The 27943-nt window shown below is 33.0% G+C and overlaps 1 protein-coding gene across 1 annotated transcript; it reads left to right on the top strand.

Annotated features, from left to right (window-relative positions):
• On the top strand, nt 1–26155 carry Xkr9 (XK related 9). The gene is made up of 4 exons (XM_046460492.2): nt 1–145; nt 2125–2672; nt 21471–21691; nt 25477–26155. The coding sequence occupies exons 2-4, from the start codon at nt 2401–2403 to the stop codon at nt 26103–26105; spliced, it is 1122 nt and encodes a 373-aa protein (XP_046316448.1). The 5' UTR covers nt 1–145; nt 2125–2400; the 3' UTR covers nt 26106–26155.
• Nucleotides 26156–27943: the final 1788 nt, after the last annotated feature.

Genomic DNA, 27943 nt, shown 5'->3' with positions numbered 1-27943 from the left:
TTCAGTTTCATTTTAGTATTCGATCTTAAAGGATTATATGCCCTTTAATTTTGCTTGTTTTCAGTGGTGAAGAAATAAATTATTCACAAAATGCAGATTTTCCAGAAAGGACTTTGAATTGAAGAACGCTCTTAATATTTGACAAGTAAGTTTTTTTAATGTGTTAAATTTGGCTGATAAGTGAAAGTTTCCTAGTTTTTATTTCTTCAGAAGTCTGCTTTAATGGGAGGAGATCATGTACAAGGGCAAGGGTTATGTTTTTGGCCGGCAACCAGGTACCCATAGCTATGTTGACCTCTGAATGAAATTGGATTGGTACTGTTAGGTCAGTTAAGTGTAAGAAGTCCCCTGGAAGTCAATTTTGTAGGTGGTATTATTTTTCCTAAGGTGGTATTGGAATAGTGATCAACTGTAGAGGTAGAGATGAATAAGTAGTTATTGAAAGAAATGAAAGCTGTCTTTTTGAGAATTATTATCTTAGCTTGCCATGTAGATTTCTTTCCTGTTGGAATTATGTTTTTGTTTAACTATGGACATTCATTTTCATTTTCAAAACTTTGAGATCAAATCAGTAATTTTTCACTTAACATTTTATGTAAAGTCAGAGATTGCAAACTTAGATGCTTACAGAGGTCAGATAGGCATGCAAAATAATAATGATAACATTTCTTGAGCCCTATGTGCCAAGTAGTTTTCTAGATTATATGTATCATGTGCATTATCTTTCTTAATCTTCATAACAACTCTCTAACGTATATAGTATTATTTGTATCAGATTTAAAAAATAGGGAAGAGGGCAGAAAAGAAAAGGTTTAGGACACATTGTGAGTAGATAAGTGTATTAGCACTGAGACCCAGAATTTGAAATTACTGAAGCAGGCCAAATGGCCACTATGGTAAACTGAAGAAAGCATGCCCCATATTAAGGGCATACACTGCATGAAGAAATGGTAATGTAGTATTGCACATCTTTCAGTTTTTTTTAATTGCAGACAGAAATCTGGATTTTTAAAAATGAGATGTTGGAATTAATTAGAAAAACAAAAGACACTTAAGTCAAACAAACTGTGTCTACAGATTGCATTCAGTACATGTTTATAAAATAGGGATGTTAGTATCTACTCCTAAGTTTGATGTAAGAATCAAATTGGAGCATTTTATATACAACATTTAGCTCAGTGCCATGCACATAGTGCTAAGTATATGTTAGCTCTTTTTAGTAGGATAAACATTTTTTCTAGTCATCAAAATTCCTCTTCAGTATCATTTATTGTCATTTTTATCTTAAGAAATTGTAAAAATAATATATGAGTGCATGAGTGTGTTGTAAAACCTCAACATGGAAGCAGAGGGAGCAAATGATTGAAGTTGCATTCGTTTTTTGTTCCCATTCCCAATTGCCTTCCCCTCCCTATATGTAATTAAAAGCCACAAATGCTGTATTTATCTTTCTAGTACTCTGTTCCCTTTTATACATCTTGGAAATCTTCTGAAGTAATTTCAAACAAAGCTACATCATTCTTCTCAAAGGTTGCATGATTTATCCTTTACTATGAATATATCCTAATTTATTAAACTAGGTCTCTCAGTTTAGGTAGTTTTTAGTTATTTGTTGTTATAAAAAAGACTCTGCAAGGAGTATGTATGTTTGGGCTTATTTGTGAATACTTCCCTATGTTGAAATGTTGCATGGAATTTCCGGCTAAAGGAATATTAAGAATTTTCAAAGTTATTGTGCCTTTGTTAAATATATATTTGTAACTTTATAATATTCAATTTTATGAATCTATCTTTATTTACTTTACTATTTCCTTATGATGACACATTTAGGTTATTTCCATTTTCTTGCTACTATAAGTGATCTTGCAATAAATAACCTTTGTGAGTAGGTTATATTTTAAAAATATAAACACTTCAATCTGAGAGGAAGTTTTCAACTAGCAAGTATATCTCCGAGACTTTACTTTCCAAAAACTATTTTAAGAACTATATTTAGTGGCAATATATTATTATAATTTTATTTGGTAATATATAATTTTTAGAAAAAAAATAGAGCTTTAATAAAATCATGGCCCTGTCTTTATACTTAGGATTTTTAGAAACTATGTTTTTGTTTCATTTTAGGCATTGTCATCTGTGATGAAGATCATCGTGAAACAGAAGATTGAGTTGGGCCTTGTAACTTTGGACCTGGATTAGAAATTTAGAACAGAGAGTTAAAATTAGTCACTTTTTTGTATTCCAATTTCATATTATTTATTTATTTTAATAAGTAGGTTTAGAGTGAAGAAATTAAAATTCATTGCTATACCAGAGGATGGAATAATATTTGTTCTGGTATTTTTTTTCCTTTTTGTATGAAGAGAAGAGAGTAGATAGCCAAGAGCTATAGCATTCATAATGAAATACACTAAATGCAATTTTATGATGTCAGTTCTTGGCATTATAATCTATGTAGCTGATTTAATTGTGGACATCTGGGTATCTGTCAGGTTTTTCCACGAAGGACAGTATATTTTTGGTATTTTAACATTCAGCTTTATGCTTTTTGGAACACTTGTGGTCCAGTGTTTTAGTTATTCTTGGTTCAAGGCTGATTTAAACAAAGCAGGCCAAGAAATTCAGCATTGCTTTCTTCTACTTCATTGCTTACAAGGAGGAGTTTTTACAAGGTGAATATGTGCTTTTGATCACTAACATTGTTTTCCTTTTACCCAAACAAGCTACCTTTTTTCTATGTAAGTAGTCAGATGTACAAAGGTTCCCTATTTTCAAGGAGCACAAAGGTTACTTGCTCCTCACTGTGGGTGTGCACATGAGTCATTACTGTGCTGTCAGAATTTCCCAGATTCATTTAGCTAATTAAGTTGCTTTTTTGGGTATGTGCTAAGTTTTGTGTTCTGTGTATATTGTAAGCCTGATAGTGCAAATGTAGCTTATCACATGCACCTCTGAGAGAGTACTTCACTTATTTATGCTGATTTAACTAGATGAAAAAAGCTTTACTGTAATAATGCAGTAGCCATGCAGATAGGTAGGTATAGAAATAAAATCAACGTTAAGAATCATGTTGTTAAAACCTTATTTTATAGTTAAACTAGAATCTAAATAGGGTCTGAGAATTCTGTGATTCTCTATATATTTGATTTTATATGACATTTTTACTATTATCTTAAATGATTTTATTCTGTTAAGACAGAATTTTTCATAAAAGTAAAAAGAAAAATATACCTATTAAAAATAATAATGTATTACTATTATTTTTTGTGGTGCTGGGGATCAAACTCAGGGTGTCATGCATGGTAGGCATTCTGTCATTGAGCCATATCCCTAGCCCTGTACTTTTTTTTTTTACAGTTATATTTTGAATTTGGTCTATTTTAAGATAACATAGAGATTAACTTTTTATTTGTTAAGAGGCAACAAATTCATGGTCATTAGTTGAAAATACTAAAAGAAATCTAGGCTTTTATATTACCAATGATGCCATTACATTACTGTAGAGATTTAGTGTTTTGTAAATATTAGCTTTTATTTAGTCTTTTCAAAGCTAGAGTTATTAGTTATAATATGTAAGAGGAACTAAATACAATGAGAAGTTTTAAAGTCTTAGGAAATCTGAAAAGAATGTACTTTAGTTGTTGATATTGGGAGTTAGTTTTGGCATTGTACAAGATGAAAATGTATAAAGGAATGTGGTAAAAGTGTTTTTTAAAAGAATTTTACACACACATATACATCTACAACAAATATATATATATTTATTGTGGATGGACACAGTACTTTATTTAGTATTTTTTTTTTTTTTAATGTGGTGCTGAGGATCCAACCCAGCCTAATGGTGCTACACAAGTGCTCTACCGTTGAGCTACAACTGTGGCCCGTGAAAGTGCTTTTAAATAAATAGGAGTGTAATAAGTTTTAATGAATATTCTGTATGAGCAATAATGAAAATTATATAGTATCTGAAGGAGGATAAAAATTACTTTGTAGAGAATTTAAAAATATAGTATACATGAGTTTCTTTGTTATTCTCTTAAATTTTCACATTTCCCAATTATTTTCATTGGTGTTTGAACTGATGACTCAAGATGTTGATATTGAAAGTTTGGTCCTTGTCCCTGATGCTGATCAAGGTTTTGAAAAAAAGTAAAAAGTTTTACTGCTTTTCTAGCAAAGGAGAAAGGCAATAGATTCAAGTCACAGAGGCTACCATTCAAACTACTACAGAGGGCTTTATAAAGGGAAGTATAGGCCTATTTTCCAGATATTGTCAGTAAATGTGATGAACGTTTAACTTTGTCCTTAGGAGAGCTATTTTTCCATTCCAGGTCCAGAGTTTCTTTGTTCAGGTTGGCAGTAAACCAAAGGACAGATAACTTAGGCAGGGAAGAGTGTTTTTGTTTTCCCTTCAGTTATGGATAGGAAAGGAGGAAAGGAAAAAAATGTCAGTTTTAAAAGAAGTTTCCAGCGATTGAGCAGCAAGGTTTACATTCAAAACATAAAGTGGGCCCCTGTTGCATGAAAGGGACCTCCTCTGTTAAAATATTGCAAGATATTGTATTATAAATAATTCTCTTATAAAAGAAGGCAAAATTGAGCAGGGTGCTGTGGTGGTGCGACACTTGTAATTTCAGCAGTTGGGAAGGTTGAGAGAGGAGCAGCATAAGTTCAAAGGTAGCCTTAGGAACTTAGTGAGGCCTTTGGCAACGAAGACTGTGTCTCAAAAATAATAATAAAAAAGAACGGGCTCTGTGGCTCAATGGTTAAGTACTCCAAGTTTCAATTCCTGGTACCCCATCCCGCCAAAGAAAAAGGCAAAATTGCTTTGATGTTCATTGTTTCTTTATCAGCATAGTAATTTTATCATTTTATTTTATACTTGACAGTAAAATGTATTTTGACATATTTTATATATATATACCTATATATATATATAGAATACAACTTCCCATATATGAACATAGGAAAGTAATGTCTGATTCATTCTACTAATTTTCCTATTCCCAACTCTCCTCCCTTCCCTTCATTCCCCTTTGTCTAATTCAAAGTACTTCTATTTTTCATTACCCCCTATTATTGCAAGTTAGCATCCAAATATTAGAACATTTGTCCTTTGGTTTTTTGGGATTGGCTTATTTCACTTAGCATGATAGTCTCAAGTTCCATCCATTTACTGGCAAATGCCATAATTTTGTTTCTCTTTATGGCTGAGTAATATTCCATTGTGTATACACTAATTTTCTTTATCCATTCATCTGTTGAAAGCTGCTGTAAACATTGATGTGGCAGCTTTACTATAGTATGCTGATTTTAAGTCCTTTGGGTATACCAAGGAGTGGGATAAATGTGTCAAATGGTAGTTTCATTTCAGTTCTTCTGAGGAATCTCCATTCTACTTTCCAGAGTGGTTGCACCAAATTGCAGTTCTTCCAGCAACATATGAGTGTATCTTTTCCCCCATATTCTCGCCAACATTTATTGTTGCTTTTATTCTTGATAATTGTCATTCTTACTGGAGTAAGATGAAATCTCAGTGTAGTTTTAATTAGCATTTTTCTAATTGCTGGAGATATTGAACATTTTTTTCATATATTTGTTGACCGATCATATTTCATCTTCTGTGAAGTGTCTGTTTAGTTCCTTAGCCCATTTATTGATTGGGTTATTTGGGTTTTTTTCTTTATATATCCTGGAGATTCAGGCTCTATCTGAGATACAGGTGGAAAAGATTTCCCCCCATTCTTTAGGCTGTCTCTTCACATTCTTAATTATTTCCTTTGCAGTGAAGAAACTTTTTAGTTTGATACTAGCCCATTTGTTGATTCTTGATTTTACTTCTTATGCTTTAGGAGTCTTGTTAAGGAAGTCGGTTCCTAACCCAACATGATGAAGATTTGGGCTTGCTTCTTCTTCTAGCAGGTGCAGGGTCTCTTGTCTCATGCCTAGGTCCTTGATCCACTTTGAGTTGAGCTTTGTGCAGGATGAGTGATAGGGATTTAATTTCATTTTGCTACATATGGATTTCCAGTTTTCCCAGCACTATTTGTTGAAGAAGCTATCTTTTCTTCAGTGTATGTTTTTGGCGCCTTTGTCTAGTATGAGGTAACTATATTTATGTAAGTTTGTCTTTGTGTCTTCTATTCTGTACCATTGGTCTACATGTCTGTTTTGGTGCCAGTACCAAGTACTGTTATTATAGCTCTGTAATATAATCTAAGGGCTGATATTGTGATGCCTTCTGCTTCATTTTTCTTACTAAGGATTATCAGGATAGTAATTTTTGATTAAGTGTCATAAAATTATAGAGGCTCTGGACAGTATGACTATCCTTTTTCTCTGATGGGCATTTAGAATAATAAGTCTGTTTTTGATTTGCCTTTGCTTCTAGGGTACAGCCTCCAGGGCATTGGTAGCCTGACCCCAGATATTCTGAATGTTTGTCTGTTTCCTTGGCACTATAAGACTACTAGAAACTTTGTTTTTCAAAAGTGTTCTGCTTAACCTTTACTCTCTCTTATGGTTTCAGTGTTTGGCAAATGTCTTGGGGGAAAAACTGAGTTTGAGGTCCCACAGTTCTGTCAGATCTCCAAAATCTCTGCTAATTTGTTTCTTGACAGCCCGTTGCCTAGTCAGAATCCAGAATTTCAGCCTCTTATCCGAGTAACAATCAGCAAATACCCCCACAAAATGAGTATCTTTGGAAACAGCTTCCCAGTATCTAGTTTCTATAGTAGTCTTGGCAGGACCATTGTTCTTCTCTAATATATTATTATATCCACCTAGAAGTATAGTCCATAATGTGAAGTTCTAAGTATAAAGTAAAATAAAACCTCTATGGTTCACATGGATAATAAAAAGACCTCAAAACACTTGAATCCCATTTATCATGTTCCCAACTTATATATTAATGTTTTTGGCACTTTAATTCCTATTTTAAATCCACTAGATGATATTATTACTGCATTATTAAGTTGTTTTATGAAGTTAAATTTTATTAATTTTGTTAATAAAATTTTTCATTCCTTCTTGACTCTTAACCCTTTTGAAAAATACTGAACTTAAGGGCCCTTCTGAAATTATGACTTCATGATAATTGTTTTCTGCATCCCATATTTCCTCATACTGAGAGTAAGGCTGGAGAGCTCCCTCCCACTTCTTTGGGGGATGCCAGGACCCTAAGAAGGAGATTGGCTCTTACCGCAGCCTGATTGGCACATGCTAACTAAATTTATGTATGTGTAGCACTTGGCTTTTGTTTCTATGTATTATAACCACTTCTGTGGGACCAGTGGAGTAGCAATCTAGCAGCTTTTCTTCAATTTGATCAAACTATATAAAATTCACTTTTTCTTTATGTCAGTAGGTGACTGAATCAAGCTAGCTGGAGTCCAGGCAATATTCCAGGGCTAGCTGATAAGATCTTGCCCAGATCACTTTTTTTTCCCTGCCTTTCTGAGGTCTGTCTTTTAGAATTTCATCCACAGAGGGTGTGTTGGTGATATCATCTCTTAATTTTTGATTGCTTGAAAATTGTTGAAAATTCTATAGAATTTTCTGTTGAATTCTAGATAAGTAGTTACTTTCAGTGTATTTTATTCTATTGTCTTTTGGTTTCTATTTTGGCTTTGGAGGAGTTAGATTTCAGTTTTATTGGATTCTTTTGAAAGTATTTTATCTTTTTCCTCTTTGGCAACTCTTAGGTTTTTTTTTTTCTTCTTCTTTTTTTGTATTGGGGACTGAACTCAGGGGCACTTATCCACTGAGCCACATCCCGAGCCCTATTTTGTATTTTATTTAAAGACAGGGTCTCACTGAATTGCTTAGCGCCTAAGTTGCTGAGGCTGGCTTTGAACTTGTGATCCTTCTGTTTCAGCCTCCCAAGTACCTGGGATTACAGGTATGCATCATTGTGCCTGACAATTTTTTTATGCTTTAATTATTATATATTTAGGAGAAGATTTCTTTTTATTTCTCACTTGAAACTTGCTGGTCCTGTTGATTCTGTCATTTACTATCTTCCACCATTTCTGCACAATTCATAGCAATTATCTTTTTAACATTTTTTTTTTTACTACATTTTTCTCTGTTTCTTATGGGGATCCAGTCAAATTTAAGGCAACCTTTCTTACAGTATGTAAAATGACTCTTACATGTTAGATTTTTAAATTTTAAGTTTTATACTATATTCTACAGTCTGCATAATTTTTTGAACTTTAAATAACTTCATAAGTGTTCACTTTTGTTGTGGTCAAGATATTATCCCATTCAACCACTGGGAGTTTTAAATTGGATTATTTTTAAGAAGCTCTATTTTTTTCAAGTCTGCTGTGTAACTTTTATAGTTTCCTGTTCACTGCAGATATTTTCAGATTTGTCATTTTTAAACATAGCAAGTGTAGTTGTTTAATTTATAATTGTACTATCTGAAGACTTTTTAGGTTTATTACTATGGGCTCTGATTCTGCTATTGAGTGCTCATACTGCCTCATTTTTCTGTAGGCCTGGTGTCAATAATTATTTCCTGGTTATCACTTGAAAAAATAATGTGTGGGGCCTTCTCCAAGTCTTTCCTAAAGGCTTTGAGGTTGTTTCTAGGTGATGCCTGGAGGTTCTCTCAAGTGCATTCTATACTTAATTTCATGCCTTGAAGTTCATTGGCCTACATAGGTCATACAGGATTGGGATGCAGATCTGTTCAAGGAAAATCTTGTGTCAGTAATATTTCAGTTAATTTTTAAATAAATGACTTTTATTGAGGTATAATTTTATATACAATAAAATGTACATGTTTAAAACACGGAGTTGCAAATAAAATCTTAAAAATATTGATTCTTCTAATCTGTGGTGTTTTTCTCTTCATTTAGACTTAATTTCTCTTAGTAATGTTTTCTAGTTTTTGTTGTAGAAGTCTTGTATGTATTTTGGTATAATTATCCCTAAGTTTTTTATTTTTGGAGGCTATTATAAATGGTATTTATTTTTAATTTCAATTTCTAGTTGTTTATTGCTGATGAATAGAATTGTTTTTTTTTAAAATTTTAATTTGTTTAATGACAACAGAATGCATTACAACTCATATTACACATATAGAGCATAATTTTTCATATTGCTGGTTGTACACAAAGTAGAGTCACATCTTTCATGTCTTCATACATGTACTTCATACATGTAATTCCACCATCTTTCCTATCCCTATACTCCCTCCCTTTCCCTCCCTCCCCTTTTCCCCTTTGCCCTATCTAGAGTTCATTTAATCCTCCTATCTCCACCCCACCCCACATCATATTAAGCATATTATGAATCAGCATCCTTAAATCAGAGAAATTCTTTGGCATTGGCTTTTTGGGATTGACTAATTTCACTTAGTATTATATTTTCCAGCTCCATCCATTGACTTGCAAATGCCATGATTTTATTCTCTTTTATTGCTGAGTATTGTTCCATTGTGTATAAATGCCACATTTTCTTTATCCATTCATCTACGAAGAATACCTAGGTTGGCTCCACAGTTTAGTTATTCTGAATTGTGCTTCTATAAACATTGATGTGCCTGTGTAGTATGCTGTTTTTAAGTCCTTTGGGTATAGACTGAGGAGTGGGATAGTTGGGTCAAATGGTGGTTCCATTCCCAGTTTTTCAAGAATTCTCCATACTTCTTTCCATATTGGCTGCACCAATTTGCAGTTCTCCCAGAAATATATGAATGTGCCTTTTTCCCTACATCCTTGCCAACACTTATTGTTGTTTGTATTCTTAATAGCTGCCATTCTGACTGGAGTAAGATGAAATCTTAGTAGTTTTGATTTGCATTTCTCTAATTGCTAGAGATGTTGAACATTTTTTTCATGTATTTGTTGATTAATTGTATGTCGTCTTCTGAGAAGTGTCTGTTTAGTTTCTTGGCCCATTTATTGATTGGTTTGTGTTTTTTTTTTTTTTGGTGTTAAGATTTTAGAGTTCTTTATACATTCTAGAGATTAGTGCTGTATCTGACGTGCAGGTGGTAAGAATTTATTGTCAATTAGTAGGCTGTCTATTCACCTGATTGTTTCTTTTGCTGAGAAGAAGCTTTTTAGTTTGAATCCATCCCATTTATTGATTCTTGATTTTAATTCTTGTGCTATAGAAGTCTTATAAAGGAAGTTGGGGCCTAATCTGACATTATGGAAATTTGGGCCTACTTTTTCCTCTAATAGATGCAATTTCTCTGGTTTATAGATTTGGTTGTTTATATACTGATCCTTTAGCATATGACTTTGTTAAGGCCACTTATTCTAGTAACTTTTCTGTGGACTCGATAGGTTCTTTATGTAGATAATCATATTATTTGTAAATAAAGACGCCAGATTGTCTTGATTACTGTAGCTTCATAATATATTTTACATTTTATACTTTTTCCTCTTTTTAAATAGAATACTTTTTTAAAGGAGTTTTAGGTTCATAGCAAAATAGAGAAAAAAGAAGAGAGTTTCCATATAATCTCTACCCCCACATACTGCACAGGGTCCTTATCAATATTCTGTCACAATAGATGAAATTACATTGACATCTTTATTATCCAAAGTCCGGGGTTTACATTGGGGTTTACTCTTTGTGTTGTACATTCTATTAGTTTTGATAAATGTATAATAACATTTTCCTTTCTTTAGAGTATCATACAGAATAGTTTCACTCTCCTAAAAATCACCTGGGCTCTCCCTGTTCATTTTTCCCTCCTTGCTAACCCTGGGCAACCACTGTTTTTTTTTTTTTCTTGGTACTAGGGATTGAACTAGGGTGCTCAACCACTGAGCTGTATCCCCAGCCCTATTTTGTATTTTATTTAGAGACAGGGTCTCACTGAGTGCCTTAGCACCTTGCTTTTGCTGAGGCTGCCTTTGAACTTGCGATCCTCTTGCCTCAGCCTCCCACATTGTTGGGATTACAGGAGTGCGCCACTGTGCCTTTCCTGTCTTGTTGTTTTTTACCTTTCCCAGAATGTCATATAGTTGGAATTATACAGAACATCACCTTTTCACATTTGTTTCTTTTACTTAGCAATATACATTTAAAAAGTTCTTCCTTTTCATGGCTTGATAGCTCATTTCTTTTTAATGCAGAATTCCATTGTCTGGATGTACTATAGTTTGTTTATCCATTCACTGCCTCAAGAACATCTTGGTTACTTCTGAGTTTTGACAATTTGAAAGCCTCTGTAAATATCCGTGTGCAGGAGGATATTTAATCATTTAAACACCAGGAGCAGGGTGGCTGAATTGTATGCTAAGAGTACGTTTAGTTTTGTAAGAAAATGAAAGGAACCACCATTTGACCCAGGTATCCCTCTCCTCTGTCTATACCCAAAGGACTTAAAAACAGCATACTACAGGGACACAGGCACATCAATGTTTACAGAAGCACAATTCACAATAGCTAAACTGTGGAGCCAACCTAGATGCCCTTCAGTAGATGAATGAATAAAAAAAATGTGGCATATATACACAATGGAATAATACTCAGCAATAAAAGAGAATAAAATCATGGAATTTGTAGGTAAATGGATGGAGAAGATAATGCTAAGTGAAGTTAGCCAATCCCAATCCCAAAAAGCCAAATACTGAATGTTTTCTCTGATATAAGGAGGCTGACTCATAGTGGGATACGGAAGGGTAGCATGGGAGGGATAGACGAACTCTAGATAGGGCAGAGGGGTTGGAGGGGGAGGGAGGAGGCATGGGGTTAGAAATGATGGTGGAATGTGATGGACATTATTATCTAAAGTACAGGTATGAAGACACAGATTCATGTGAATATATTTTGTATATAACCAGAGATAAGAAAAATTGTGGCTCTACATGTTTAATAAGAATTATAATGTGTTCTGCTGTCATATATTAATAAAAAATTAATTAAAAAAAGAAAATGCCAAAATATCTTCTAAAGTGACTGTATAATTTCTCACCAGCACAGGAGATTTTCTATTACTCCATATCGTTATCAGCATTTGTTGTCAGTATTCTGGATTATGACCATTCTAATAGGTGTGTAGTGGTATTTTATTTTGGTTTTAATTTGTATTTTTCTAGTGACATGTGATGTGGAGTATCTTTTCATATACCTACTTGCCACCTCTGTTTTCTTTGGTGAGGTATCTGTTTGAATCTTTTATCCACTTTTTATTGGGTAGTTCTTTTTCTTATTGTTAAGTTTAAAGAGTTATTTGTATATTTCCAATAATAGTCCTTTATCAGGTATATCTTTTGCAAATATTTTTTCCAGTCTGTGGCTTATATTTTTACATTCTTAATATTATGTATATATATATATATATATATATATATTTTTTAATTTATTTTTTCTGTGTTGGAGATTGAACCCATGGCCTCATAATTTGCTAGGCAAATTCTCTATCATTGAGTTATACTCCTAGCCCTTAGCTTTTTAAAATTGTTGAGTTCTATTTGTAGATATTTTGTTAAGCATTTTTGTGTCCATTCTCTTGAGGGATATTGGTCTATAATTTTCTTTTCTTGTAATATCTTTGGTAGGGTTTTTTTTGGGGGGTGGGAGCTTGAACCCAGGGCCTTGTGCATGCAAGACAAGCACTCTACCAACTGAGCTATATCCCTGCCCTCTTTGGTATGTTTGAGATTAGTTTTACATTGCTTCATAACAGAAGTTAGAAAATATTGCTTCATTATATTGCTGAAGAATTTTGTATAAGATTTGTGTCATTTCTTCCTTATATGTTTGGTAAAATGTATTGGATGATGTGAATGTTGTATGAAGATTTTTAGGAAAAATTTAATTTCTTTGATAGATTTAGAAGCATTCAGATCTTCTAGTTGACATATGTCAGTATTAGTAAGTTATATTTTTTAGAGAGTTTATCCGCTTCATCAGGGAGTTTGCCCATTTCCATTTTATTGGCATGGTTTTTTTCTAATATTCCCTTGCTATAGTTTTGATATCTATAGGATATTTAGTGATGTCTTCTTTTCCATTTCTGATATTGGCATTTTATATTTTCTTCCTCTCATTCTCTCCCCCTCCTCCTAAATGCAAATGCCATGATTTTATTCTCTTTTATTGCTGAGTATTATTCCATTGTGTATATATACCACAATGGTCTTAGTAGAGGTTTTTCAGTTTCTTCTATCATTTCACAGAATTAGATTTTGGCTTTGTTAAATTCTATTGCATTTTCTTCCTAGTTTATTTGATTTCTGCTTTTATCTTTTTAATTTCCTTCCATATTCTTAGGATTTAATTTGCTTTTCTTCATCTATTTCATTTTTGTAGAAACTTATTACTATTAACCATTTCTTCTTTTTTAATGAAAGCATTGAAACTATGACTTTCCCATTAACCCTTGCATTAGCTGTATCACAGACATTTTGATATGTTTTCATTATCCATAAGTTCAAAATACCTTTTAGCTTTCCTTGTGATTTCTTCTTTTACCCAAGGGTTAGACTACTTAAAAAATTTTAAAATAATTAGATGTTTTTGTAGATATTGTTAAAAAATATTGATAATTTAACTTCTTTGTTGTCAGATAACATTTTTATGATTTCAGTCTTTTGAAATTTATTTATACTTGTCTTATTGCCTAACATACAGTCCATCCTTTTGAATGCTTCATGTGCACTTGGAATGTGCATTTCTGCAATGATAGGTTGTAGTAATCTCTAAATGAAATTTAATGAGTGTAGTCAGTAGTTATACAGGCATTATGTGGACTTACTGATTTTATGCTTAGTTGTTAGTGTTGGGAAAAATGTGTAGAAATAAAATATGTAAATTATAATTGGATAATATTTTTTCATATGATGGTCAGGCTTAGGCCGTCTTTACTATGGCACATAATTTGAAAGAGTTTAACCTCTTCTGTAATGGAATTGAAATCTTCAGAAATATATTGATATAAACATAGAGTTGGGTGCTGGGAGAATTTTAAAATGTTGCAGTTTATGTCTTCAGTCTCCCACAGTCTTTGATGTGACATAATAGAAGATCTAATTCCTTCTAGCCAGAATATAGTCTGAAGTGATAATGTGAAAGAGTTTTGTTTCCAGAGTGGTATTTCTTTTTCCCCTAAATCCAAACTACAAGAACAAGAGAACATTTTTTCTGTACACCATATAAATACACCACAGATTTTTTTTTGTTTGGAAATTAACTAGAATCAAATAGAAAGTGATACCCAGGGTCCTAGGGTTGTAGTTCAGTGGTAGAACACTTGCCTAGTACATGTGAGTGCACTGGGTTTATCGGCACCACATAAAAATAATAAAATAAAGGCATTGTGTTCATCTACAACTAAAAAAAAATATTTAACAAAAGAGAAAGTGATATCCAGTGTATGCAGTATGACACCATAAAAATTTGATTAATTTTGGAATTGGGATAGTTTAATATATCATGTTATGGCTATATTTCTAGGTAGGATACCAGACAAGTAGATAAATTTCAAATGAATCAAATATCTAATATCAAAAATCATAGAAGTACTTTTATAACTTTGGGATGGGGAAAGCTTTTCTAGCCATGACTCAAATTCTAAACTTTAAAAAGGTAGATCTGACTGTAAATGAAGTTCATGTCAGTAAGCAAAAGCAAAAACCACTGGACAGAGACAAAAGCAAAGTCAAAAGAAAAACAACAGGGAAAAATATTCATACCTTATAGCAGATAAAGGACTTGTCCTCCAATGTTTAAAGAACTTCTAGAAATCAAAATTAAAAGACCATCCATTCACTAGAAAAATATGGGGAAAATAAGGATAGTTCACACAAAAGGAAAGACAATGATCTTGAGTTGTATAAAACATGCTAAGCCTTATACATAATAAAAATGCCAATTAAAACTACATGGAAATATTATTCCTTATCTACAAAATTGGCAAAAATCCCAGTGATAAAACTCTGTCTTTGTAAGGCATAGGAAAACAAGTATTCTCATACCTTGCTGAGTATGGGTTGGTACAATATCTGTGGATGGTACTTCGATATGTTGCAAGAATATAATGTACTTTTAATCATAGAATGTCCTCTTATAGAAATTTGTCCTACTTGCATACATGTAAAATGACATATGTACACAAGTCTTTAATTGTACCATTACTTTTAATAGCAAAATACTGAATACAATTTAAATGTCCTTTCATGAAGTTTTGTTATATCTATGCAATGGCAAACTTCTAGCAATTATAAAAAATGATAAAGTACTTTATATACTGAAATGAAAAGATCTCTAAGACATATTTTTAAGTGTAAAGATAAGATGCAGACAGACCTTATTTATCTCTGGTAATATTTGATTTGAAGTCTATTTTATGTGTGTGATGTTAATATAGCCAAATTAACTTTTTTGTGTATGATTTTCTTTCAAATTGTGTCTTTATTTGAGAGGGAATCCTTTGCTAAACACATAAAGTTTATAGCTTGCTTTTTAATTGAGTTTGAAAATCTCTGCTAATTGAAATGCTTAATATATTTACATTTAGTGTAATTATTGATTTGGGTTTCTTCTGGATTATGTTATTCCTGGTGAGAGATAGTCAACTTTTCATTGTTTTTCTGTGAGAATGTGTCTTTTTTCTTTGTTTTAAATATTTTCTCTGTATACTTGATTTGTGGCAATTTAAGAATGATGTACCTATGTTTTTGTATCTGCTTGGGTTTATTGAATATTTTAGATCTGTATGTTTTGGTTTTTGATTAAATGTGGGAAATACTTTTTTTTCCCACCATTATTTTGTCATAATTTCCCCCTGTTCTCTTTTTCTTCTGTGATTTCAATTATACATTTGTTACTGAAACTCTGTTCCTTTTCTCCCTGTATTTTTCTGCATTTTTTTTTTTTTTTGATGATTTCTATTGTCTTAGCCTGGTGAGGCTGTTATTACAAAATAGAGTAGACTGGGGGGCTAAAACAAGAGAAATTTGTTTCTCACAGTTCTGGAGGCTGGGAAGTCTAAGATAAGGTACTAGCAGATTCAGTGTTTAGTAAGTTCCTGCTTTCTGATTCATAGATGATGCTTTCTAGTTGTGTCTTCACCTGATAGAAGGTCAAGGCCCTCTCTGTGGTCTCATTTGTAAGAGCATTCATCTAGTTGTCTCCCAAAGCCCCCTGCTCTACCAGATACCATTACAATGGGGATTATGTTTCAGCCTATGAATTTGGGATAGGGTACAGGAATTTCAATCTATAGCGTGCATCTTAAGTTCACTGATCCTTCCTTTATTTGTGTCCAATTTGCTATTACTTCCATGGAATGAATATTTGATTTTACATATTGTATTTTTTTTGTCATAAGACTTCCATTTGCTCTTTTATTCCAGTTTTCATCTCTTTCCTGAATTTCCAGACTTTACAATCTTTACAATTATTACATAATTTTTTTTTTCTTAGAGATTTAAAAAATTATCATGGTTAAAATTTTCACTTACTAATTTCCTTTACTAATTTCAGGATCTGGGTCATCAATAGGTATGTTTCTTTTAACAGATTCTGTTAACTTTTTAAAAAATCTTTGTTGTGAGTCTCATATTCCTGTTTATTTGTATGTCAAGTAATTTTTTATTGTGTTGTAGATATTATATGTAAGTGATAATTTGTAGAGACACAGGTTTTTCTTTATCTTCTGATAAGAAAGAAGACAGTTAAATTAGTGGCAAATTCCTTTGATGTTTTACAGAGGCTTCATATAGAATGTAAAAGGGAAGGTCTTTTTTGCGTTTGGCCTTAGTCTTAGGGGAATATCTCATGGTTCTGAGATATGGTTTTTACTTCTAAGACATGGCAATTATGAGGTTCCTGAGGAATGCCTGAGATTATTACTAATCCCCTTAAATTTGCTGAGATTAAAATTCTAAACTACCTATGGTAGATAACTGGTTAAATCTCTGCTAAGATTCCTTCTGTTTCCCTACTCCCCCTCAATTTCTTTAGTCTTGCTTCACATATGCACAATAAGGGATTAGCCAAAGATTTGAAAAAAGTATATGCAGATTTTGGCAGTCTCTATTCTGTGACTCCTTGTTTTGGAAGATTATTCCTTAGTTTCTAACCACTATGGTAAACTCAAACTCAGTCCTCTAACTCTTTGGGCAAATAAGGTTATATATTTCCTTTGTGCCATTTAGATTGTGCTGTGCCTTTAGAAGAAAAGCTAGACAAATGTGCAACCTCATGTAATATGGTTTTCTTCTTTTAAGTGTTGAGTGCCTTCAAGTTTTGTCCTACTTTCAGTTGTTCTTGTGTACCTTTGAAAAAAATTTTGTCCAGAATTTATTGTTTCATATCAGTAGAAACTTTTGCCTGATAAAAGATAATTCGTCATTCCTGGATGTCGGAGTCCAGCTCCAACAGGGGGTCTCAGGAGAGAACGGATGGTGAGGAGTCGGTGAAAGGCGGGTGGAAAAACAACACAGACACCAAAGTGAAGGTGCTGATCCCAATCTTTACTTGTGAAGTTGATCATATATACTTTTCATTTTGGCAGGCTCACAGTACTTTGTGGTTACAAAACAGGAATCATTATTCAAAGAAACAAAATATTACCTAGCTACAATTAGATAAGAAGAATGTCTCTTGGCTTAGGCATAAGCAAGCATTTTTCCTTTCAGTTCGAATTTTGCTTTGAGCTGTTTCTGTTTAGTTAACTTTTAATAATAGTTAGAAATGTCCCAGACTATTGGCCTATACCTTGACTATTCTTTCTTGACTTATTGACTAGAACTGGTGCCATGGTTACGGCAAGTGGTTAACTTGTTATTAATTTTAATCAAACAAGAGTAAGAGCACAAACCATTGTGCACAGGAACAAGAACGAGTTGCCCAGTACTAAGCACTAATCTATCTTCTTAACATTAATTCTTCTTCTCTAGATTTTAATTTAATTTCTCAAAAACTTCCTTGACAGGAATACAGGGAGTTTTTCATTTGACATTAACAATTTATATTCCACAGCTGAATCATTGCATTTAGAGCAAACAGATCTATTCTTTAGAAGTAGTTGCATTAATTGGGAAAGTCATGTTTTTTTTCCTTCATACTTAATGGTCATATGAGAAGTTGCAACTATACTTATTAAAGGAATACAAAAACAAACCAGCCCATTCCCAGAAACATACTGCGCTCCTCCAGAGGATGGATGCCTTGCACCATCCACCTCAGTAGGGCCTTGCCATTGCCTGAGTCAGGGGAGGGGCGCAGCACCTGGATGCTGTTAATTTTTTGTCTCAAATAAAATAGTATGTAGGGATAAACAATGCTAGGTAAGCACCCTCTGTTTCTTTTCTTTGGCTTGTTCACCATTTGTCCCTGAAACAATGCTCTGTTGATTAAAAAAATTATATTCATATTTCCCTTCCCCATGAAGTTATCCTCAGAAAAGCAGAACTTCCTGTAGATTTGCCATTTATTATTATGATGTTGGGCTAAATTATTCCCTGAAGTCACTGGAAATTTGAATGTGAACATTTGTAAATAGCCCAGTTTTGTTTTTAAATGAACACTTACATAGTACTTAACTTGTGCTATGTCTAAGCATTTTATATATAAATAAATTAATCCATTTAATAATCTATCAGTCCAGTGAGAGTGGATATGATGATTAGCTCCATTTTCCAATTAGGAAACTGAAGCAAAAAGAAATTAAGCTAGGAAGAAGGAAAGCCAGGATTTGAATCCAGGCATTCTGGTACTATTAGAGTACTCTTTTATTACTTACTTTTTGAGATGGGAGTCTCCCTGTGTTGCTCAGGCTGGTTTTGAACTCCTAGATTCAAGTGATCCTTACACCTCAACCTTCTAATTATCTAGGACTTGAGGCACATTTCACCATCCCTGGCGGTCTGTACTCTTTAGCTACTGTGCTCTGCTGCTTCTTCTCCCAGTTTATGCTGCCTATACTAATTATTCTCTGGGTATGTAACTGTTAATATTTATGAATTTTTCAAAAATTTTAATAGTATCTATCTGTTGGTTTATAAACCATATCAAAGAACAGGAATCACATATTCTCTATTGTGATATATGCCCCCAAAGACTTAAGCACAACTTCCCCATAAATCTTGCGGATAAATACTAGACAATATTAATCATTTTTCTTCTTTTTTCACAATATTGTATTTATATTTCTTAATCAGTACTCATTTCTTCTGCCTTGTATTGCAACTAGTATTTCATAGATTTGGCATTCCAATTAGGTTGTAAGATCATTGAAATAGAGACCATGCCTTCATCATTTTTGTAGACATTTGTTTCTACCCTGGCATCTAGCCGATACCTAGTAGATTATGCTATTCCAAAAATGTAATGGCAAAAATATACTTTTATTTGCCAGCTTAGAATCTTTGTATATCCATATATGTATGTACATATTTTGTTTATAATAGGAATAACTTGTTTTAGTGTCTTACTTTTACTTTGAACGTTCCACAGTCCTTCCATACTTACTAATTTCTTCTAATTTTTAAATTTATTATGGTCATTAACCCATATTAATTATACAAATTCATGGGATTCACTATGATATTTTCATACAGGCCTATATTGTGCATTCACCTTTTTCTACCTTCTCTCCCTTCCCTCTCGTTCCCTTCTTAGTTCCTAATAATTTCTCTCTTACTTTTAGATCATCTTTTTTTTTTTAGTTTCCACATATAAAAGATACCATGTGATACTTGGCTTTCTGTGTGTGACTTATTTCACTTAATGTTGTGATATCCTCCAGTTCAATCCATTTTTCCTGCAAGGACAGAATTTCATTCTGTAGGGCTCTATTGTGTGTGTGTGTGTGTATGTATGTGTGTGTGTGTATGTATGTGTGTGTATATATATATATATATATATATATATATATATATATCTCATGTTTTCTTTATCTGTGCAACTATTTATGGTCATGTAGACTGATCCAATATCTTGGTTATCATGAATAATGCAGCAATAAACATATGGTAGTTCTGTTTTTTAGTTTTTTGAGGAAACTCCATATAGTTTTCCACAGTGGTTATTATAATTTATATAATCTCCAATAGTGTAGATGGCATTTTATTTTTCCACATCCTTGCTAGCATTTGTTTGTTTGTTAACGGTCATTCTCACTGGAATGAGAATATATCTTATTGTAATTTCAATTTACATTTCCCTGATGGCTAAAGATATTGAGCATTTTTATATATTTATTGTCAAAATTGTATTTTTTATTTTGAGATTCTGTTCAAATTATTTGTCCATTTTTTGATTTGAGTACATTTTGTTATTATTTTTTTAGTTCTTTATAATATTCTATTAATCCTTTGTCTAATGAATAGCAGGTAAAGATTTTCTCCCTTTCTGTAGATAGTTGCTACTCTGTTGATTGCTTTATTTGCTGTGTAGAAGCTTTTTAATTGGATGCAATCCCATTTGCCAATTCTTTTTGCTTCATGTGCTTTTGGAGCTTATCCAGAAAATTATTGACTGTGCTGATGTCTTGAAGCATTTTATGTTTTTCTCAGTAGTTTCAAAATTTGAGCTCTTACATTAGGGTTTTGATCCATTTGGAGTTGGGTTTTGTATAGGTAGAGAGATAGGGGTCTCCTGTATATGGATATCCAATTTTCTAAGCACCATTTATTGAAGAGAATGCCTTTTCTTCATGTGTATTTTTGTCAAGAGATCAGTTGACTGATCAGTTCTTTCTTTTGCTTCATTGGTCAGTGTTTCTGTCTTCATGACAATTATCATGTTGGTTTTATTAATACAACTCTTGTGTCCTGAAATCTGGTATTGTGATGCCTCCAGTTTTGTTCTTTTTTTCAGTTTTGCTTTGGCTATTTTCTACTGTCTTTTTATGGAAAAAGTGTGATGAGCTTTCATTTATTCATTCAGTAAATGTTTTAGAGCACCTGCCACGTGCCAGGTATTGTTCTAGTTGTTTAGTTTGTATCAATGCACAAATCAAATTCTCTCTTTTCATGTAGATTACATTTTTTGAGAAAGTAAAGATAACAAAAATAAATATTGTGTTGTGGTATTACAAAGAAAAATAATAAAGATATAGAATGTGATGGAGAGTACTATTTTAGATTGTGTGATCTGAGAATTCTAAGAAGAAGTGATAATTGAATAGAGACCTGAATTTTTATAGGATCTGAGGAAGTCCCACATTTTTGTCTGAACAACCTGGTGAATATTTAGGGAGGAGTAAGAAGTTTTTGTGTACTATTGCATGGTAGAAGGACTATAGATAACACTAATGTACTTTATATTTCAAAAAGCTAAAAGAAAGGTTTTGAATGTTTTCACCATAAAGAAATGATAAGGATTTGAGGAAATGATATGTTTAACCTGATTTAAACATTATATAGTGGTATATTTTTATTGAAATACTCATGATACTCCTTAAATGCATATTTTTATATTTAATTTAAAATAAATTTAAATTTATAAAAATGTATGATTGAAGTTAAATGTTCATGTTTACTTTACAGGTATTGGTTTGCCTTGAAAAAGGGTTACCATGTGGCTTTCAAATGTAATAGCAAAACGAATAGCTTCACCAAAGAGCAAATTGATCAACATAAAGAAGTTATAGATAGAGTGACTGATTTGAGCATGCTCAGGCTATTTGAGACCTACCTGGAAGGCTGCCCACAACTTCTTCTTCAGCTCTATATCTTTCTGGAACATGGACAAGCAAATTTTAGTCAGTGTAAGTCTTTATTAACACCATGTTAGATGTTGGATGCCACTGAAATCTTATATCAACTATATAACTCTCAGGCAGGTTTTAGAGTTTTCAATCCTTTAAAAATTGTTTTTTGAAAATTAAATTCAGTAATATGGTTCAGATATTAAAAAATATAAAGATATATTGCCTCCTTTTCTCTTCTTCCTATTCCTTCCTTTGTCTGCCAAGAAAGGAAATCACTGCTGAAGGAAGGCTGACTGTATAATGAGATGTTAAGATCAGGCAAGCTGACTGAAAATTCTAGTCATGCCAATTATTAACATCAGTAATTCAAGAAAACCTTGTAAACATGTCCCCCTATGTTTAACCTAGATGTATTCTTAACTCAACTTTTCCTTAGATCCCCAAAATGCCCAAAGCCATTTCAGTTTTCTAAGGCAAAATATGAGGAGTGTAAATTGGAGGAAGAGACAGGGAATTTATCAACTGTAATTAAAATGCCTTATTTGCAAATTTTATAAAACTATGGCAAAGTGAACACATTGCTAGGACTTTGCCAGGCTTGAAGGAGATTGAGCAAGTGAGGGTCCTTGAAATTTAAGTTTTACTACCTTTGTGATAAATCCACCTCTTAGGTAACAGTATTGATCATCTTTAAACATTTTTTAAAAATTTTTATTGTTGGTTGTTCAAAACATTACATAGTTCTTGATATATCATATTTCACACTTTGATTCAAGTGGGTTATGAACTCCCATTTTTACCCCGTATACAGATTGCAGAATCACATCAGTTACACATCCATTGATTTACATATTGCCATACTAGTGTCTGTTGTATTCTGCTGCCTTTCCTATCCTCTACTATCCCCCCTCCCCTCCCCTCCCCTCCCCTCTTCTCTTCTCTCTCTACCCCCTCTACTGTAATTCATTTCTCCCCCTTGTATTTTTTCCCTTTCCCCCCACTTCCTCTTGTATGTAATTTTGTATAACCCTGAGGGTCTCCTTCCATTTCCATGCATTTTCCCTTCTCTCTCCCTTTCCCTCCCACCTCTCATCCCTGTTTAATGTTAATCTTCTTCTCATGCTCTTCGTCCCTACTCTGTTCTTAGTTACTCTCCTTATATCAAAGAAGACATTTGGCATTTGTTTTTTAGGGATTGGCTAGCTTCACTTAGCATAATCTGCTCTAATGCCATCCATTTCCCTGCAAATTCTATGATTTTGTCATTTTTTAATGCAGAGTAATACTCCATTGTGTATAAATGCCACATTTTTTTTTATCCATTCGTCTATTGAAGGGCATCTAGGTTGGTTCCACAGTCTTGCTATTGTGAATTGTGCTGCTATGAACATCTATGTAGCAGTGTCCCTGTAGCATTTTTATGTTTAATATGAATACTGTGGTTTCTAGGGAAATCATCAAAGAATAATATCAGAGCATATCATTGAAGGATGTGGGTTATTAAGTTGAAAGGTTGAATAGAAATGGCTCTCCAAGCTCATTGTTATCATTTCAGCAAAGCAAAGATAAAATTGTAGAAGATTTGAGAAGGAAAAAAATGATCACTTACTAAAGATAGAGAAACCAAATGGCATTAAACATTCTTAACTGTAACAGTTGAAATTGGAATAACAGTGACGATTTCAAAGTTTCAATGGAAAAAAAATCAACTTTTTAATTCTATTTTTAACAAAACTGTGTCTCAAGAGTGAGAAAGGAGGGGCTGGGGTTGTAGCTCAATGGTAGAGCACTTGCCTTGCATGTGTGAGGCACTGGGTTTGATTCTCAGCACTGCATATAAGAAAAATAAAAAAATAAAGGTTTATCAACAACTAAAAAGAAAATAAAATAAAAAATAAAAAAAGAGTGAGAAAGGAATAAATACTTTTTGAGCCATAACATGGTCTCAAAATACTTAGCTTTTGTGCAACATAAGAAGGAATGAGAATCAGGAAATAGGACATCAACACAGAAGAGAGGTGAAGGGAAGTTCTGGGATGATAGGAAGCAAGCCTCAAGAATAATCAGCCTAGGGCTCTGGTTATAACTCAGTGGTAGAACACTTGCCTAGCATGTGTGAGGCCCTGGGTTCGATCCTCAGCACCACATAAAAATAAATAAATAATAAAATAAAGGTATTAAAAAATACAATAGCATTATTAAAAAAAAAAAAGAATAACCAGCCTAGAGCAGGAGGATGGTAGTAGAAAAAAATTGGAGGGGGAAATAAAGGAAAAGAAATGACAGATGTATACATAGAGGTTTTCTCAATCAGTTTGAAGTATTTGCTAGGAAATAGGGATAGGGTAAAAAAAAATTAAGCAAGTGAGCAAAAGCAGAGTTTACTGCAGAAAAAAATGTAATGTTTTAAAGAAAATAAAATGTAATCAGAGTGACTGAGCAGTTAAAAAACCAAGACCAAATCAAACCAAAAGTCCCTGTATACTTATGTAGTTGTAATAAAGTAAAATAAATATTGATTTTACCAAATGTTGTGATGTTGCTCTTTTAGAAAGAGATAAATGGAGGCTATGTGGAATGCACATGTATACTAAAATGTCTTCTTTCTAAATAGGAAATCAGTAAACAATGTTTAAAACAGATAAGTTAAACATAATGCATATTTTAGGTAGAAATAACTACCTGTCACAGTAGAAACTTAGGAGAATTGATAGTGATTTCTTCTGGGGATTTAAATTAAGTGGTAAGGAAGGGTAGAAAAGGGTACTGCCGTTTTTCTAGTAAAGTTTGTAGAAATTTTTAGCTTTTTAAACTATGTGTATGTATTAATTTGGTAGAAATTAAAACCAATTATAAAAATAGCTCATAGGGCAATTTAGGAGAAAGTAATGTTTTAACTCAAATGTTTTTGAATTAAAGAAGAAAAGAAATCCTACTAGTGAGGTCCATTGTGTCATGTGCCAAAACCAAGAAAGAGTATACAGAGACATTTTTCAGGTCCTGTTCTCATTATCCTCATCAGTAGATAAATTGTTGTAAGTCTAGCTATCATGTAGACTTCCAGTGGGGCTTAATTAAAATTACTAGCACTCTGTATTCTCTAAATTATTTCATTTTAGTTTTCTGATGCTTTGCTTTTGCTTTATGGAAGTCCCTTGCTTTAACTGTGGGGCTAATAATAACTTGCATTTCCAAAATAGTAATGAATTTATTCTTCTGTTCCTTGTTAGGGAAAAATGGAGTAAAGATGTCAAACCTATAGAAGTTTGGTTTTAGAGCATATTTGTTCATTTGAGTCATTATCTTCAGGATATGAAAACTTGAGCTTGTTAATGTTTTATACTTACGTTAAATTTTCTTTTTAACTGCTCCTCTTCTTTGCACCATGAAGCTGTACCTTGTGAATTAGGTATATATTCAAGGTCAAAATTAAAATGTCGAGAAAACTTAGGATTATACTTGTTTTTAAACAACCAGAGTATGCAGTTCCCATTATTCCAATTGCTTAATAAAATTTGTTCAGTGAATTATTCAGAAGCACTTCAAAGCAGCCTGATGGTAGTGGATTAGTATACCAACTTTGGAATCAAGAAAATTTAGATTCAAATTTCAGTTCTATAATTTTTTAGTTATGTGACTTTGACCAAGTAATATATTTTGTCAAGCTCCAGTTCCCTCACATGTAATATGGGAATATTATCTCCAAGGATTAGATAAGTAAATTGCCTGAATGTGTTTGTGAGACTCTGTGTATACAGATAAAGCATTTATGGCATCTAGTAATATAATATTGCTATTACTATTCCTGTAACAATAGGTCTTTTTTATTTTTTGTTTTGTAGATGCAGCTATCATGCTTTCTTGCTGTGCCATTTCTTGGTCAACTGTTGATTTTCAAATAGCTTTAAGAAAATCCTTGCCTGATAAAAATCTCCTTAATGGATTCTGTCCCAAAGCCACCTATCTCTTTTACAAGTTGTTTACATTATTGTCTTGGATGCTTAGTGTTGTACTTCTATTGTTTGTAAATGATAAGGTTGGATTATTTATGTTGTTATTACTTTGGATTGTAGGTTTAATATGGGCATGTAAAGAACAAACTCAGTTTTGTAATTCCAAAAGTATGGAATTCTTATATAGAATTGTTGTTGGATTTATTCTTGTCTTTACATTTTTTAATATTAAGGGACATAATACTAAATGCCCAATGTCTTTTTATTATGTTGTAAGAGTGCTGACCACACTGGGTATATTGATTGGGTTCTGGGTTTATCCACTTTCTATTTTTAATTCAGATTACTTTGTACCTATCAGTATCACTTTAGTTCTTTCTCTTCTCCTTGGGATTATTTTTCTTATAGTTTATTATGGGGTTTTTCACCCAAATAGAAGTGAAGAAACAAAATATGATGAAACTGATGGAAGATATGTTCAAAGAGATTGTAGAATGAAGTATTTCCTAATGGAATAAGCTATTAATTTATAAGATATGTTTTATTGTTATTTGTTTCATTGGTTAGTAAAGAAAAATATGTGTTATGTGTGTATTGTCTCTTTATTTTTGCTACCTTTAATTTGAGAATGGTTCTGGTACATTAATTTTGAATGTGAGAGAACATAATGATATTTTATTATTTAAATTATTATTATTTGTGTTTTTTGTGGCTCTGGGGATTGCATCCTGGGCCTTGTGCATGCTGGACAAAGTATTATACCACTGAGCTCCACCTTCTGCCCTCTTATTTGGTTTTGAAGGTCTTGAGTACAAAGATGTTTTCTTACTGTATCTGGTAAAGCTACCATCTTGAGCCTGAAATGGAAGAAATAATCTAGTTCCCACAAAGGCTGGCCTTGAGGTATTCTCCAGGTTTTCTCTGATTGTTCCTAAAATTGCTCTACCTGTTGTGGAGAACTCCAAAGGGAACAGAAGAGCAGAACACCTTATTCTTCTTTTCTTTACTGTCTTGATTCATTGCATGTATTTTGAGTTGGGGACAGACTAAGTAGAAGAAAAGGGAATGGAGGGAAGGTGAAGAAATTAAATCCTTTTTTATTTTTTAATATTTATTTTTTAGTTTTAGGTGGACACAATATCTTTATTTTATTTTTATGTGGTGCTGAGGATCGAACCCAGTGCCCCACGCATGCCAGGCGAGTACGCTACCATTTGAGCCACATCCCCAGCCCAAGAAATTAAATTCTTAGTGAGCACCTACTTTGCTGCTTTTCATGAATTTCCCAATTCAGTAAATATGAAAGAAAATTTGCATGCATTTGAGAGGATTGAAAATTTCATTATTTACTTATTTTTTAGATTTTCTGAATAAAACTAAAATAATTTTTACTAATTAATTAGGTATGACAGCAGAATGCATTTTGATTCATTGTACACAATTGCAGCACAATTTTTCATTTCTCTGGTTGTACACTATGTAGCATCGCACCATATGTGCAGTCATACATGTACCTATTAATTTTATTGAATATATACCCCAAGGTGGGTTTGTTGTATCATATGGTAATTCTGTTTTTAACTCTAAAGAAATATTCATGCTGTTTTTCCTAATGGTGGCCCCGTTTTACAATCCTGCCAACAGTGCACAAAAATATTGATTTCTTTGTATCCTTACCAACATTTGTTATTTTCTGGTTTTGTTATTATTTCTCTTTGTAGTGTGATTTGCCTTTGTCCAATGATTAGTGATGTTAAGCATCTTTTCATGTGTTCCTTGTATATCTTCAGTAGAGAAATATCTATTTCATAAGGGTTAATATCTAACATATAAAGAACTAAACCTCTAGAATAGCAGCAAAACTCCAAATAACCTGATTAAAAATGGAAAGGTGTAATCCCAGCAGCTCAGGAGGCTGAGACAGGAGAATCATGAGTTTGAAGCCAGCCACAGCAATGGTGAAGCGCTAAGCAACTCAGTGAGACCCAGTCTCTAAATAACATAAAAAATAGGTCTGGAGATGTGACTCAGTGGTTGAGTGCCCCTGAGTTTCAATCCCTGGTGTGCGCACGTGTGCGCACATACATACACAAAATGGAAAGGACTTGAGATAACCAAATTATATTTTATTTTAATTAGTTTATTTTTTGGGGAAATGCTGAGAGCCATAGCTAAGTAGGTACGACACATGGCAATTTCCTTGTCAGCCTACCCCATGTTGCTTAGAGGAAGGACTCTCCATTGTGGACCCAGGTCATTTGCAGTGACTTTGCATGAAAGGTGACCTTGCTCAAGGACCAGGGCGGATCCGGATTTAGGGTGGATCAGGGTTTAGGGCGGATCAGGGTTTAGGACG

This window comes from Marmota monax, unplaced genomic scaffold, assembly GCF_021218885.2.
Source record: "Marmota monax isolate L192 unplaced genomic scaffold, Marmota_monax_Labrador192_F-V1.1 WCK01_AAM20220418_F8-fsc00063, whole genome shotgun sequence".
Taxonomy (NCBI): Eukaryota; Metazoa; Chordata; class Mammalia; order Rodentia; family Sciuridae; genus Marmota; species Marmota monax.
Note: the sequence above shows the minus strand (reverse complement) of the source record. Positions and strands in the feature narration are given on the sequence as shown.